Source organism: Limulus polyphemus, unplaced genomic scaffold, assembly GCF_000517525.1.
Source record: "Limulus polyphemus unplaced genomic scaffold, Limulus_polyphemus-2.1.2 Scaffold52, whole genome shotgun sequence".
Taxonomy (NCBI): Eukaryota; Metazoa; Arthropoda; class Merostomata; order Xiphosura; family Limulidae; genus Limulus; species Limulus polyphemus.
In genome coordinates, this window is record NW_013665662.1 from 199,273 (window position 1) to 216,498 (window position 17,226).

General features: G+C 35.0%; 1 protein-coding gene across 7 annotated transcripts; it reads right to left on the reverse strand.

Moving 5' to 3' along the window:
- Window positions 1–1,162: 1,162 nt before the first annotated feature.
- On the reverse strand, window positions 1,163–15,951 carry LOC106463311. Of its 7 annotated transcripts, XM_022391121.1 has the most exons (4): window positions 15,172–15,951; window positions 8,160–8,264; window positions 7,607–7,802; window positions 1,163–5,971 (listed from the first exon to the last, which is right to left on the reverse strand). In XM_022391121.1, exon 4 carries the CDS (start codon window positions 5,761–5,763, stop codon window positions 3,568–3,570), a length of 2,196 nt encoding a protein of 731 aa, XP_022246829.1. In that variant the 5' UTR covers window positions 5,764–5,971; window positions 7,607–7,802; window positions 8,160–8,264; window positions 15,172–15,951; the 3' UTR covers window positions 1,163–3,567. The 7 variants fall into 7 exon arrangements, with proteins under 7 accessions (XP_022246829.1, XP_022246818.1, XP_022246834.1 ...); XM_022391110.1 differs by lacking the exon at window positions 7,607–7,802 and having other exon boundaries at window positions 15,172–15,937; XM_022391126.1 differs by lacking the exons at window positions 7,607–7,802; window positions 8,160–8,264 and having other exon boundaries at window positions 15,568–15,951.
- Between the last annotated feature and the right edge of the window lie 1,275 nt (window positions 15,952–17,226).

Sequence of the window (17,226 nt, forward strand, 5' to 3'; positions counted from 1 at the left end):
GATGAATTATGTATTTTTATTCCCTTAATGTGGCTAGCATTCCTTTGTGTTATTTTTATTGTGTAGATCTTTAATTATAAATTATCAGAAAAAAACAACAACTTATAAACTAAATTATTGACTTATGCTGTCTAAAACCCGTGATTAGTATTTTTCTAGCGAGTTGATTAAATCATGTGAACAAAGCATCCGTAATTATCAATGACGTCAGATTTTTTGCCCTTTATCTATATAATTACTTGCACCTCAATTGCCTATTGCGTTTCGTTCAGAATTTCATCTGGGAAGAAAACACGTTCCGAGTGGATTATTGAAAGACGTTCCCCGAGTCCCTTATTTCGTGTCGTCAAGGCCAGTGCTTGAGGATGTTCTTCACATTTCAGACTTTTCACTGGAGTTGTTGGGGCCTAACGCTTAGGAAACGCTAATAATTCATTTGTACAAAGATTTAGCGAACAACAACATCTTGTTAGGACTAAAGTATGATTCTAAGTATTTACGTTTTGGTGTTTTTAATTATTATATATATATATGATGGATAAGCATTACCTGTAAAAAAAATACAACATCAACAACAAAACAAAACACACGAACTTAAAGAAGTGGAGCAGAAAAAGGAAATTGCACAAAAAAACAAAATAATAATAAGTGGGCCACAAGAGATAAATTATTATTTTCTTGAAGATGTTTCAGTTTTCTCACAGTAGCGAATTTTTTTTACATGTGAGCTAGACTTTTTAAACGTGAAAAAGATGTCAAAATATGAAAAACAAGTACATAAAATGTGTGTGTATATATATATATATATTTCTTCTGATCACCAAACGTTTGAAATTATAAACAAAACAAACATTGCACAATTGTCTGGATTACTAACACAAATATCTGAAAATCAGTCTGAGAAAGGCTCTCCTAATTCACTTTAGAAATTATATCATGAACGGTAAGTAGAGTCAGTCGAAGAATGATTTATTACACCATCAAACTGAGTAAGTATTTTGAAATGTCTACTGCTATTTATTTTAATAAATTAAAATATTAAAATGTCGTGACACCATTTTGTGTCCGTTATTCAAATACGGAGACTTTTACTAATATTTATGGATGTTTTGTGTAAAAATGGTCTTCAAGGTAGAATTAAAACAAACACAAGATTACAAACTTTTTGCAGATGATTTAAAAGCTCCATTTTATGTTGGCATAAAAAATACAATGAATACAACTCTGAATACAGAAACATCCATTGATATTTATATACGGACCACTACATTACACGTATCGTTGTACACGATATTGTAATAGTATTTCATTTAAAACTTCTCCAAGTCCACGTACCTTTGAGAATGGGTAACTTAAGAATAATTAACAAAAACAGGAAGATATGTACGAATTAAGATTAATGAAGTAGGTTATGACATGTCAGGCGTTGCCCAATAGCCAACTTTTTATACACATATGCGATGTTTTGAAGATTAGCAGATATATACCATGTTGCCCCTTTTTTTTTATATCAGATTTAGAAAAGAAACATTCGACTATAATTTTGATAACTGACATGGACTACAAAACATTAGATTAGATTATCTTGTCATTGAATTAATATTATTATTATCATCCACAATATAGTGATATAATGTTTATCATTGGCTTCCTGCTACAAAACATTAGATTAGATTATCTTGTCATTGAATTAATAATATTATTATTATCCACAATATAGTGATATAATGTTTGTCATTGGCTACCTGCTACAAAACTGACCAGTCAACTCCGACTTTTCGAGACAATTCTTATATCTTAATTACTCATGCATCACACGAAAAATCACATTTTATGGTTGAGCTCACACAAGGCTTGCTGACATTAACGTGTCCTAGATTATCCAGAGAACAAGTAACATGCAAAAAAATAATAGATAAAAGTTGATTGCAAATCCGAATTACGACATGCTGTTTTGTACCTGCACAAAAATTAGTTTTAAGTATAAATAATTGAAACATATTTTGTTTCCTGCAGTTGTTTCTTTTTCAAACCAGTTTTGTAAGGCCTTCCGATAAAGCCAGTCAATATTCTATATAACTTTCTCCTTCTCGTTTACGTTGAATTTTAAAAAAGCTTAAAGATCCACAAACAGTTTTCTGGTCACTAAAATGATAAATATTTAACTTGTTCTGTAAATACACAATATTCGGGTTTTAAGCTTTAAAATCACTTAGGATTCTCTAGATCTATAGTCTTTATTTTGTTTTGTGTATATGTGTGAGTGTAGAACTCCTGGTAACAGAACATTTTCCTTCATTACCTTTCCTTTCACACCTTGCTGTTTGACCCGACCGGTTGGAGAGTACAATCTATAACCAGTAACTCTTATGATAATGTAATTCAAGGCAGATTAAAACAAATAACAGCATAAGTAGCCCGAAGTTAAGTATACCTGTAACACAACTGTCACTGCTCAATATATTTTGAAAACACCGCCTAAAGCAAAATGTACGTATTTCTATGGGCTTCCTGGGATATATAGAATGCTTACAAATACATGATCATTGGCATTATACAATTGCCTTCACACTCAGGCAAAGTTAATTTAAAACACACATGTCAGTTCAGTCCATAAACAAATAATGCATGCAGATATGGCGGTTAGCATTAAATAGTAATATAATATGAAAGAAAAAACCTTGGTGAACAGAACTTAAAATATAACGAATTTTATACAACAGTATACATGACTTATTTCACAATGCTATCACAAAAATGCTTTAACATATATCTTTTTTTACCTTCTCCCACTTCAATTAAAATACTTAAACATAATATATCCCCCTCTCACCTTCTCCTCCCAGTAAAATGCTTTAACATGTCATATCCACTCTCATCTTCTCCCCCTTCCCTTCTCGTTATCATTGTAATAATAACAATAACATTTCCATGTCACTTTGAGCAGCTTACAAACTCATGGCACAAAAGCACTGGAAATAAAAGATTTCTAAAGTTAATGCAGATTATAAGCTTCTTAGCAATAAGAATGTCTGTTTGATTAATCGAATAACCGTGCTGGTGTTAAATGATAGCTAAGTGCTTAGATATCTTAAATAGCACAGCACAAATGGCGTTACAGTGTTTCATTATTATTATCATTTCTGGTTCGTATTCGCTAAAGCAATAGATCGAAGTACCAGGAACAGTCACTAAGAGTATGAGTAACATCCATGAATGACAAGAACTTTCGTGCACAATAGATCGAAGTACAAGGAACAGTCACTAAGAGTATGAGCAACCTCCATGAATGACAAGAACTTTCGTGCACAATAGATCGAAGTACCAAAAACAGTCCCTTAGAGTATGAGTAACATCCATGAATGACAATAACTTTCGTGCACAATAGATCGAAGTACCAGGAACAGTCACTAAAAGTATGAGCAACCTCCACGAATGACAAGAACTTTCGTGCACAATAGATCGAAGTACCAGGAACAGTTACTAAGAGTATGAGTAACATCCATGAATGACAAGAACTTTCGTGCACAACTTCCCATAAACAGTGCTCACATGATTCAACAAATCTTAAAGATACAACGTCCCAATGCGTTTATTTTGTGTTGCATGTATCAACTTCGGAGTACTTGTTTCATGCGCAAAGATAAATTTCCGATTTTCAATTTTATTGTTAATTTCGTTTTGGATTAAGTTATATTTGTTGCAGCTATCTAAATGATGGACATCCCAAAACAGGTTGGTCATTGATTTAGGCCTCGGAAGCTTTCGGTTTCTAGGCTTAGAATCTTTTTCTTTGGAACCCGCAGACCCTGACGATGTCTGTCCTCCTGAATTACTAGAATCGAGTGTGTTGTTAAACTCCGCTACCAAATTAGTCAACGACTTATAACGAATGTGAAACAAAGGTGATGACGTTGTCAGAGCCTTACTATTTCGATAGCTTTTTGCACGAGAAGTTCGCTGGATAGGCATAGCAGTATCTTTCGAAGGGGATGTTTTATTATGCTTGAGGAACCTATTTTTATGAATGTATTTTTGCTGGGAAGGGCTTTTGAAGAAAAGTTTATTGTTATAAGTGGAGTGATTTCCACTGGCTATGTATACTTTCCCAGCGCTGTTTGAGCGAATAGGTGCTCTCGGGTGGTGAATTAAAGTATTCGCGCTCTTCCTTTCATCATTCTTTTGCTCCACCTTTTCATAAATGTGTTCTTCGGGATGAACATCTTTACTGACTACCGTATCGTCCTTTAGTTTTGAAGAAGATTTGTTGACGATACTGACTGTAATTTTCTGTGCAGTAGTTTGAGTTGATTCAGCACACATAGACAATTTCCTGACGGGAATAGTTTCGATTGGAGGTGGTTCGGGCTTTTCTTTTTCTTCTGCAACATCATCGGTGTCCTTTTGCGACAAAGACTGTGGGGCTGGGGTGGGATGTATTGTAAAATCCGTACACTTTGTTGTGTTTGGAGTTTCTAAAGAAGAATTATCTTTGGTTTTGAGTTCAGTCTTTACTTTACTAGGAAGGGGGGCAAATCCACGAACATAGTCGTAAATTTGATCAATCTCATCGTAGCGGTCATCGGGAACTTGTCGGTTGTCAGAGGGTTTAGTAACTCCATTTTGAACGTCATTGTTATCTCCTGGAGCAGAGACCTCTGGCTCTAAGTTTACAAGCGTTTTGGCGGTCTCCTGACACATAGGATCTGAGAAACTTCGTTTAATCAAAGGAATGTTTCGAATATGCTTTGGATGTCTATGATTATGAAAGTAACGGCAGTTCAACTTCCCCTCGACCCTTTCTTTTTTGAGAAATGGGTCGATGATCTGCATTCTATCAGATGTTTCTTGCATCATCTTCTTGCATTTTTCTGATAACCTTGAGTATTCACGAAGCTTGATCAAACTCTCTACGTTACGTGGGGCTTGAAGCTTTAGCGGTAGATTAATAGGAAGAGAAACAATGCTAAAATCTTTCAGTAAGGGTAAGACCATAACACATTCTTCTTCAAGCAAAGAACACAACCTCATTTCGGGAATAAAGCTTGATTTGAATCCAGGTGGTGGTTTGCCATGCACAAGTCTCACCATCATTGGAAGTCGTTTTGATAACAAATTCTTAATACTGTGTACACCAGAAATGTTGTCTTCTCCAGCAATGGGACTAAACTTTCCCTTTTGTTCAAGGCTTAGATAAACAGTCTCTCCTCGAGTGGTAAAACAACGGAGAAAACGTCCAGATCCCTTTCCTTTGTGTAATGGCATCAGAAGTTCGTTGATCAGAACTAGGGTTTCACCTGCTGCAATTGTTCGTGTTTTATCCGAAATACTATCAGGATCTTCACTCTTGCTCAGGAATCCTTTCACATTTTCTCTCACTAGACAAGTTTCTGGAAGTACACGAGCGAGTTCAGTTACGTTCTCAAGACACCGCACAGCACGTCCATCCTCCGAAAGAATCTCAAACCAACCGTCGTAATTATCTGGAATGGCTAACTTAGGTCCTAGTGGCACAACGCCACGATTGTCCTTAAACTTCACACACTGAGCTCCCACTCGCACTTTCTTTCCAGCTGACGCAATAAACACTATTTGGTTTAGAGACGGGCAAGGTAAGGTTGGCACTCCGACATTTTGGTACTGTCCTTTGATAATTTTGGCTGCTTGTGGAAGAGTGAAATTCTGGGTAAACTCCTTGAGATAATATCCTTTATCACCCCACTGGATCACAGAGAGATATGCACTGGCGTCGCTGTTGGCCATTCTAGGCACTAATGGGCAAAATGCTCTAGAGAAACCTGGACAAGGTTACGTTCTATATGCTGAATAAGCTGCCGGCCTTCAACCTCGCTAATCCACGGTTGGTTGGTTTTTCTCTAGGTTACCTCCGGGGCTTTGCTCCACACTTTACTGAGCAACAGCCGCCTTCTGACTCCAGACTGGTTTGTTGGTCTTCTGACATCTGACGGACCTGGTGGGTAAAATACTGCTTTAGTACATAATAATGTAGTAAATTTATTTGTCTAAGTACATGTTGAAAAAGTTCCCAGTTCATTTTTTCCACGTTACATGAGATAACATTCACAGATCAACGTCGTGACTTAATTTTCGAATTGATTTAAAGAAAGGTAATTCTCAGAGTTACTTTCAAAAGATAACCTTGAAATATTCACAGTTCTTATAATTACATCACAATTTTTACCACTACAAATGACTACTTGTTATTTCATACATCTTATCCACATCAGTGTGGAGCGAGATGTAAAGTGTTTTATACTGAATTTTATAGATAATTTCATTTTTTAAAGATTTGCCAGAATTTTAATCACGATAGGTTTTGAATAGCAATAAAATAAGGGTAATAATAATAAGAACAATATTTTTTTTATTAAATATAAAACTGTCTAGTAAGTGAATTAAAACAGATGAAAATATCATAATCTATGATTTCAAACAATTTGTTGTGAAAGATCATCACAGAAGAATAAATTCAACTAAAATATAGCGGAAAAGTAAGCGATTATAAAGGGTGTAATATATACGGAGTGAGGCAAAAGTTAGCATGTTTTATTTGTTAAACTTTACACAAGGCTACTGGAGGCCATCTGTGCTTGCCGGCCCTACTTTTGGGATGATAGACAAGACGGAAAACAGCTAGTTAACACACCCACTGTCCACGTTACTCTTTCACCAACGAACATTGAACTGACCGTCACATTATAATGCCCCCAAGACTGAAGGGACGAGCAAGTTTGGTGACAGATTTCGATCCCACGGAAAGTATATTGCGAGTCATTACCCTAACCAACAGGCCATACCAGCACCAAAAACGTAACTATATAGTTGGTTTTTTACAGTTGTTAGTAAAGAAAGTAAGATGAAGGCATTTGAAATCAATTTTTGTTTTTTTCAAAGTGGTATGCATAATTTAAACTATGCTCTAAATGAAATAACTTCATAGTCACTTTTGTCCTACTCTGTATGTCTATAGCACGCACGTGCATACAAACATCAAAAGATATTTCATGATGGATTGAGAGAAGAGTGTCGTTAGTTCATTGGGCTACACTTTCCACAGATATATTTTTAAAACAACCAAGAAAGGCATTCATAAAACAAGTTAATTTTATAAGCATGTTTGATACCTTGGTAATAGGGCGGTTAGTCCTAGCCCATCTAATCATTCTCCAAATGTTGAACAACCAGAACATCGTATATCCCACGTTTTATTATGTTTACGTAAACGACTTTCATTATAATAGTTGAAATCTTACATTTACAACTTCAAACTTTTCTCTCAAAGTAACATGATAATATACCCCCCCCCCCTTCACGGATTGTAAGAATAAATCTTTAAAATTGTTTCGGTTTTATATTTTCAATAAGCTTGAAAAACCGATATAGGAAAAAAATAATGTTTACCGTCACAGCAATAGAGGTTTAAAAAACATTGCAAAAATATCTTCCAATTCAAGATAACATGCTTGTTATTCCTTTACAATATCACTTTTAGGATCTTTTCATTACACTCGAAAAACGCTTAGAGGATCAATAAATAGAAATATTACTTTAAAGGCAGGGTTTCCTTACGGACAGAATTACCTACTGGTTTGTGCTTGTATTTCGAAAGGTTGCAGATTCGAGGCTTTCCCACGCCATGTTTTTGTGTCTTTCAGCAAACATTTTAACCCGAAATGCTTCAGTCTACCCGTCTGTGTAATGGGTACCAGCGAATAGCTTGAGGGTTAAACTGCAATAGATTGGCATCCCATGCAGAGAGAATGTGTCACTATTCTGATTCGCTTGAAACACAGAAAATCGGAGTTAAGCCTTATGTTCCTTTTAAGAAAAGACAAGGATTATCTTACTTAGAATTTCCTTAAACACCCGCACTTGCAGCTTTCTTTACACATCCTTATGCTGTTAACTTAGAACCAAAAGTTACTTGATACTGCAATACACGTGTTTTCATTTTAATCTTGGTATTTAAAGTTGCCAACTTTATATCACAAATCACTAACCTCTACGACGAATCTCTCTAATAATTCAAAATAATTTCCAAATGTTGATATTTTCTATTTCTTTCCTAACAAGTACAATCACGAACTTTTTTCTTTATATAAAAGTAAAATCTGTAATTTTTTTTTCTCGATACTAACCCAAGTAGTGGCTTCTCGGAAGATTAGCAGTAAAGTTACGAACTTACAACGCTAATATCCGGGATTCGATTCTTCGTGGTGGACAGCCCCTTGTGTGGCTTTACACTAAGAAAAACAAGCAAGTTGTAGTAGTGCAGTGGCAAAGGATAAACTCAAGAGTAAAAGTAAAACATGAGGAATTAAAACAAAAATAGATTCCAAGATTGGATGGTTTCAATAATATTGTACTTGTGTCGTTCATATGTATGTAGAGTCAACCCTGAATTAAATATTAGCTATAAGGTATTGTGGAGTTTTTATAGCCCTCTTTTTGTAGCAGTTTTTTTTTACACTATATCGAAGGTAGAGCTACAAGGACAACACTTGTTTTATTCCTTGATTAACGTCTTTATAGATGCCGTGTCGTGACTAAGGTCTTTATGAATACCAGTATCATGATTTTCAGTCTTTATAGATGCCGCGTCATGGTTAAGGTTCTTACTGGAAAGGTATGATTTTCGATTTTGATGGATGCCATGTCATAGTTAAGGCTGTTATGAATACAGAATCTCGATTATGGTCTCTATAGATACCGTATTATGGTTAAGGTTATTATGGGAAGGGTATGATTTTCAATCTTGATGGATGCCATGTTATGGTTAAGGATGTTTTGGATACAGAATCTCGATTAAGGTATTTATGAATACAGTGTCATGATGAAACACAGTATGAAACATCGTGAATATTCACAGATTTGTTTTTCGTTGTTAATCGTTGGTTCTGAGGAGCCAGGAGAATCTTCAAGCACACAACTTTAGCCACTTCTGGCTACTAATGATGATACTTATAAGTATTCCAAACTCGGATAAGTTTGCTAGATATTTGAATACACTGCCTGTCACGAAAATATGAGCATTCCCAAGTGTCCGTTTGCTATTCAAGGCAACCTTCTTCGTGATATTTAATCTGAAGCACAGTCCTTCTCTTATTTCTCACATTGGTTTTTAATCTGCGATTTGGAGATACTTCATATGAAGTCTGTATTAACGAACGCACTAAAATGGCATGTTTTCAGTGTCAAAATCCCCTTTTTCAATTGAAGTTACACAGAGGAATCAGTTACTAAATGAAAATTAAAGCTGGTTTGAAACTATGAAAACTAAGACAACCGAAGCGTGTGTATATTGGTGCAAGCGTTTTGAAGGTTTGAAATGTCTTCTCGCTTCAGCAGGTGGCACTAATTAAAAGGTGGCAAGCCAAGCTTTATACCTCTCTTAACAAGTTTAGCCTTGAAGTTTGATTTCAGACAGTGAACATGCCAACACAGATGAGTGTATTTCCACTAATTTTTTATTCAAACATATATGAGACCTTATCTCTTTGGTTACTCAACCTATCTCTCTGTTTCACCCAAATGGAATAAAATATGAATTAACAAATTACAAACACAAGACGTACAACAAAATATAACTCTTAATAGGTAATTTTTGTCTTCTCTTTCTCTGGTTGAACAAATAGAGCACTTGAATATTGATGTAGGAACGTAATATTCAAATACACCCCTTTCATTTTATAACAATGTCTTTGTCAATAAATACCGACAAAGAAAGCGAGAGAAGTTTCACCTTGCTCAAACACTATGCTCTATGAGCTCGTCTACATAACAGTGCACACATTCACACAATAAAGTACACATTGCTTGACTGAACGAATGTGTGTAACTTATTGAGAGTTTTCATTGTTCGAAAAATACTTCAAAAGTGTGAGTAGTGCCTTTAGGGCTAAGCTAATGATGCTATTCACTTAAAGAGTTTGTAAAACACTAGGCACAGAATGTTGTCAATATTTACTTATTGAGGCCTAGAGTACTTCCAATAATTATAAAATAACACACTTTTTATATATCTGTTTCAATCAAAACAATCCAAGGAAACTGAGTCAATTCTTCAAGGAATAACGAAGCATAATGTCAGTGAAAGACTTTGCTGTCTCCAGTTTCAGAATTGAAAACAAGAATATTGTTGTATGAGGATCGACATAGGATAAACTAGATAAAGAGCTGATAGAAAATGTCTTACATAAGCCTAACATCCGGACTTTAACTACCAGAACTTCTCTTTCTTAGGTATTAACATTGAACATGTTAAAGAATAAAACAAATATGTATTATTATTAAAGTATTTATATATTTTGTCGCTAGTAATCGTGTGAGAGGAAATCGGGAATTGTATAGTGGTTAGCTTGCTCGCATTGTGAATCCGAAAGTTAATGGTTTGTGTTCTGTGCCACATAAACGCGCTCCGTCCTTTGGGCAGTGGATGGCTATGAGACGGATGTTCAAATTCCACTATTTAGTTAGAGTAACTCAAAAGTTGACGGTGGGTGCTAATGACTAGCTGCCTACTCTTTAGCTTATCATTTTAAAATTAGGGAAGGATATGCACAAATAGTCCTTCTTAGCAATGCGCGAAAATCCCAGACAAATAAAAGACTTAGATAACTTTTTCCTCATACATTTCTTTTTGAATCTTAATCATAATTGAATTTATGTTTTCGCATTATGATTAGTTAGTAAAGAGTGTTTCACTTTTTCTGGGTTTGTTGAATATTTGACTTTGCTAACCATTTAAAATTAATAATTTTTATTTATTTATTTTTTACACCAGGCATCCAGGAACGAAAAAGACAAAAACTCGTATTGATAAATGATGTTGCTTTACAAAGCTTCACAATGGGCTATTTGCGCTACGTTCACCTCAGAGAATAGGAAATAATCTGGCTACGCATGATACTGTAAATAGTTTTGTATTAAAGGAAGTCATTGAAAAAAAAACCAGTAAAGTCTTTCGTTGGGAAATCTTAATTAACAACAACATTAAAAAAACATTTTACGTAATTGAATGTGCTCAATTTTGCATTGTTAGAAATTATCTTAGAGTATGCTAAGTTTTGTTATCACGAGCCTATTCACGTTTAAAAGATTTAGAGCTTTATTAAACGACCACTTCGTCAATTCATCTCTAGCGCAAGCCTCGTTTTTCAAATTGAACAAAATAGTATGTCATTGAAAATTCAAATAATATAGTCACATAGTTTGCTCAGCTGAGTCATTTATGACAACATCATTCATTGTTCAGCTGACTAAATAAGCAGTAGAAGTTCAAAGTGTAGACTGGGCATCATTACCTCCTTGACTAATGCGGAAAATGTAATCAGCTGCTAACAAACAAACAATGCTCTATATACAAATGGGTGTGTTTGTAATTTTCCTGATGATAAACTCACTTCAACGCTGTTAGAAAACCAATCCTATTAACGAAAAACTCCACTCGACATCAATATCAAATGATGCTTTAAACGAACTGTAATTTGCTCTATTGAAAATGATGGCGAACACCCTTTCTCCTTGTTTGAGGAAGCCTCTTTCTGCAGATCGAGGCCAGCCATACAAATACTTGTTGGAAAATACTAAATCAGGAAATTCCTTCCTTTCCACCTCCTTCCCCGACCTAATTTAAAATTTGGAACTTTCATCCTCACTGTAAAGTGTGGGAGAAAACGCAGAAGCTGGCAGCCAGCCGGTGGGGTAGTAAGGTAACTAAATATGAGCTTGAAGTTAAAGGGATCCGAACCGGTTTCTCTGTGAGCCCGACGTTCGAGGGATCCGAACCGGTTTCTCATGGGTGGGAGAAAACACAGTAATCAGGTTAAAATATAAATGTACAATAATGTTGTATGTCATAGACGTATGGAACAATGTGGCTAGGATACATGGTGTTATGTGCATAGATTGAAAGAGATAACACCTGTTTGTTTTGAAAATTCGCACAAAACTACAGTAATATTAACTTTACTACGATACACAACTATCTGCGGTAACTGACCCCAATTCTGAGCTGACAGACAAGAAGGAAGGCAGTTAGTCAACAGCGCTCACCGCCAACTCACGGGCTACTCTTATCTAATAGTGGGATTTGACTGTCACTCTTATAATGCACCCACTGCCCTAAAGTGCGGAGAATATTATTGCAGCAAGAAGATGCGAACCCTAGCCTGATACACCAACCATAGGCCACGCAGACATAGCACGAATACATTAATGTATACATGTTTCTTAAACCTAGAAACTGTTTTGCTACTCTGCTAAAATACTTTCAGTTGCCTCAGCAACAACATATGTTTGGTTTTTAACACATTAAAAATTACATTAAACGTTTTTTTAAAACTAACGAGTCATACATAGACAATTTTTTAAACTAACGAGTCATACATAGACGATTTTTTTTAACTATCGAGTCATACATAACGTTATCTTAAACTAACGAGTCAGTCATACATAGACGTTTTTGATAGAAGAGAACCACATTTCAGGTAGTTTTTAAGAAAAATTAAGTTCAAAAGTAAAAGGAAAGAACTGACCGTTTTCGTTAATTAACAAAGTATTCAACGGTTCATTTGGTGCGCTGATTACAAAGGAGAATTATGCTATATTTTTTAGCGTTAAATGAACTTTCTCTCAAAACATATTAAACATAGTCATGATAGCAAACATATTCCACATTTATACGTTATTTAATCAAATGTATGGCACGTTAATACATTACTATGTGTTTTATGGGCAGATTCTGCGAAGTTTCAATGTATTGTTTCTGACCTGCTGTAAGTGAAGTTCTGGTTATAAATACAGTGAAGAAATGTTTGTTTTTTAGGGCAAAGCTACACAATGGGCTATATATGTGATCTCACCATCGCGGGTAAACGTACCCCATATTTCAACTTTATAAGTCCTCAAACTAACCAGTGACCCTCCAAGTGGTGTACTCGTAGAAAATCAAAACTATGTTGACCTTCACGGTTAATCTAATTCATCATTAGAACAGACAGAAGAATATCAAAGCATGGTTGGTACTGCACACAAAATGAATAGTAAAACACCTACATGCAATTACTTGTCTCTTAAGCACTTCTAAATTTACCTTGCCCAGAGCCATTACAGCAAAGAGTATTACACATGTCCTACGAGAGACAGAAAAGACCAATGATGACGTCACATACATCTGACCTACATCGAGTTAGCCTCACTAGTACAAGAAGTCAACTTCAGACCGCAACGTGATTTCTAATGATAAACGGTTGCAATTCAAAACGTATATTTTACGTTTTATATGCGTGTGCATTGTTCATAGTTTAAACTATCGTAAGACACAGAACAGGGTCAATGATCTATATTAGGGATAGACAGTAATCATTATATTTAGGAAGAGTACTGTTTCACTAGATAAGTTATATTTCTTTCAAATATGTAAACCTAGAATTATATGATGTTAAATGTATTTCTAACTATAAAATAACAAAATAAAAACATTCACGTTTAAAATATCACTTAAGGCTACAAGGAAAGTTACGTCAAAAACATCGTTTAAGACTACAAGGAAAGTTCCGTCAAAAATATCACTTATGAAGTTACGACTTTTATAATAAATACTAGATAGTTGCTGGGATTTGAAAGTTTTATATCAATGTCATCTTAGAACTTTGAAAGGCTAAATAAATAATATATAATTAACTAATCTATAATTTTGATAAGTACATAAGGTACCATATGTAGTTAAATCCCAATGAAAGAACTCAATACCCACAAGTGGTCCCGAAAGCGCTCGGGTTAAAGGGATCTGTTTCGTTTTTTGTTTTTCAATAGTGAAATAATTTATCCATTACGTTCTGACACAACTGTTTTGATCGTAAAATTAACACTGATTTATAAATAAATGAAATGTAAAAACCGAATCTCTGTTTGTTTGTTTGCTTTTGCTCAAAGCCATTGAAATGGTTAAATCATATACAAAAGAGCAGTAAAAATATAGTTAATATATTAAAAATAGTTAAACATCGAACAGCTATATTTTTCAAGTTTTTAAAAACAAGAATAAATGTATTTTAGGATTATTTCTATTCATTTTGAAAACAACAACAACAACAAAATAAAAACTAATAGTTCTAAGAAAGATAATTTTTCCTTTTTATTAACACGGGTTGAAGTTGCAGTTCCTTCTTAACTGTACGGTAAGTACATAAGATAATATAAGCCCGCAAGAAAATGGTACTTTTAAAAAACATTTCGTGTTAAAATTAAAACTATGTATACGATTTCATTTAACTAATTTCTCACCATACCCATAGATCAAAACGTTAGTTGAAGGACTTTTTCCCCACAGCAACACTGGCATACACACACGCACACATAAAAACAATTAACATTATATAATAAAATATTTAAAGTTATACTGAAACACCAATAACAACGTTGAATTACAGCAAGTGACGTTTTCTTTATTACTTTCCTCCATCTTTTTTTGCTTGTCTTAGGAACAACATGGTCGTTCTATCAAAGGTTACATTATAAGCCAACCAAAATGTACTTACTTTGTTTCTATGAGATTAAAATATCGACTTAGACCTTCTGTACACACGCGCTTGAGGTTGCAACTGGCAAACCAGTGAATCTACAGTATACGGTTACACTTACAGAAGATAGTAGATGTAAGACAACAAAAACACTATATAATATATTACAAGAGCTTTTACTAACTGTGACACGGCATGTCTTCTTTGTGTGCCTTTCAAGGTAAATTGGTGCACGTGAGCTCACAATAAATTAAAATGAACAAACAATTCCGATTAAATTCCTGAGTAAATCAAGGCGTGTCAGTTCACTTTCTAGACATGCCTCAACAAGCGTAACGAAAGTGACTAAGTTGGACAGGCCATATACTATCTTCAGGGTTAACACTCCATAGTCCCAAACACGTCGTTTCATTTGATTGACGATGAAATTATATCGAATACTTTAGCTGAAAAGATTCTCAGTTGTTATTGTTTGTTTATAAATTCATTTAATAATACAAGAAAAAAGAATTACATTACTTTTAAACTTCGTAGATGCTGTTACTCACCTTTACCAATAGCTGTTTCAGTATAGATGTTGTTACTCACCTTTACCAATAGCTATTTTAGTATAGATGTTGTTACTCACCTTTACCAATAGCTGTTTCAGTAACAATTTAAGTTGCTATTCAAGGATAAGCAATTTACATTTGTCACTCTCTCTGCAATGGACTGCAAGATGTTGTCACTTTCCTCCTCTGTAAGCTACAGCTTCAGGAGATAATTATGTGTGGTTACCTTCCTCATCTGTAAGGCTTTCTAAGAACCGCTGGGACTTTAGGAAACAGTCAAAGTATCACCAGTTATAGCTTACTGAATACAATCCTTGCCAAATTTTCAATTATTTGTTCACAAACCACCATCGAATAGAAACGCAATAAACAATATTTATAACTAACTATTTACGTGTGTCTTTGAATCAGGCTTCTAAATAGAAAGTTATCTGAATGTTATTCCAAAAGTATTAGCAAATATGACGACAAACCTCTTATCTTTAAAGGTGTTAATCATCGCACCATTAGAACGAGGAGTTCAAGTAGAAAGAAACTGAGACATTGGCTAGCAAGTACCTGTTTTAAGGGAGCATTATGGTCTGCTAACTCACACTACTAACTTTTGCTGTACCATGCCGTGTGGTCGTGTTCTACATCCAACAACTAGTAGGAACAAAGTGGCCACTATTGCACTCGTTGTGCCACACAACCACTCACTGACTATCTCTCTGCTACAGCAAGCTCAGCCTATTATCACCGTCACGGGTCGGGCTGCTTCCTCGCTTGGCGCTGACTGGCCCGTTTGGCTTTGTAGGACAAACAGCCAACTGACAAGCAGGAATACCTGCACCATCTGTTTTTTTTTCCTCCCCATTCCAATATTTGCCCCTACTTACTCAAGTTCCTTGCCCCTCGCTCGGAATGGACTATTCTACTTCTGGTGAGCGTCTTCGAAAGGTAAGGGAAACCGTCACGTTTATCTACTTATACCCGTAGGCACAAACTCATTTATATATGTAATATATGTGTGCGTGTTGAATGTTTGTTTGGTTTTGAAGGATTTTGTTTTCTTCTGAATTTCCAAGAAAAGATACGAGACTGGCATATAAGAATCGTTTTTATTATGCATGTCTTGTATAAACCAATTTTAAAAACTCGACTATTTACTTAATAAATTGTGTATGCTTTAACAAAGACATTTCTAATTATCAGTAACTTCTGATCAAAGCACGTTAGATTTAATATACAGCTCGTTAAGCTAAGTGTTGTAGATTATAGTTGGAACAGTGGAAAATATTGGATGCAATTACACAGGGAGCATGCTTTTAGTATAAACAATTCATGATATAATGAAATACATCCTCAAACGGATTTAATTGAATCTTTGTTTATTTTGGAGCTAATTTAATAAGTTCACCGCATATTTTCTGTCTTTAGTTAATGTCACGAGATTCGAACTTTTTTATAGATGCTCATAATTTGTTTCTTTCAATTTCTGAAAATGTTTCTATGGGTAGCGTTTATTGAGTGCAGAATAATATAGTGCATTAGCAAATACAATTTAAATTCAAGTCAGTTTTTCTAAAGCAGGATCTTAACCCAGGGGTGTCGAGAGCCTGCCCAGGCCCCGGGGCCAGTAATATCATCGGGCCTCCTTTCATTCTATTTATTAACTTTTGCTGGATTTTCATAAAAGAAATTTAGGGGAAAAATTTCTTCGTGAATCCAGGAAAAAGCAGTAGCCATTTGAGCTCATTAAGTGGTATGCATTTCTAGTGAGCTTTGGAGTATCTCACTGCCGGGTCCCTCAACAGACCCCTAACTCTGAGGCCACTGCCCCCCTTGCCCCTCCTATTCTCATCAGCCCTATCTTAACCACAGACATTACTGACCTACGAAATGGCTTAAAAACAGAACAGTTATGCTACACGAGGAAGCAAAATTACACATTTCTGACTAAGTAGCTAAACTCCTGTTTAATAAACACGAGGAAGCAAAATTACACATTTCTGGCTAAGTAGCTAAACTCCTGTTTAATAAACACGAGGAAGCAAAATTACACATTGCTGGCTAAGTAGATAAACTCCTGTTTAATAAACAAATAATATATTAATCAGTTACTTAAAAAAAAGCCTTTTAAAACGGAGTTA

Coding starts and splice junctions, on each gene's coding strand:
- LOC106463311 (XM_022391126.1), bottom strand. CDS start 5,763: ATGGCCAACAGCGACGCCAGTGCATATCTCTCTGTGATCCAGTGGGGT.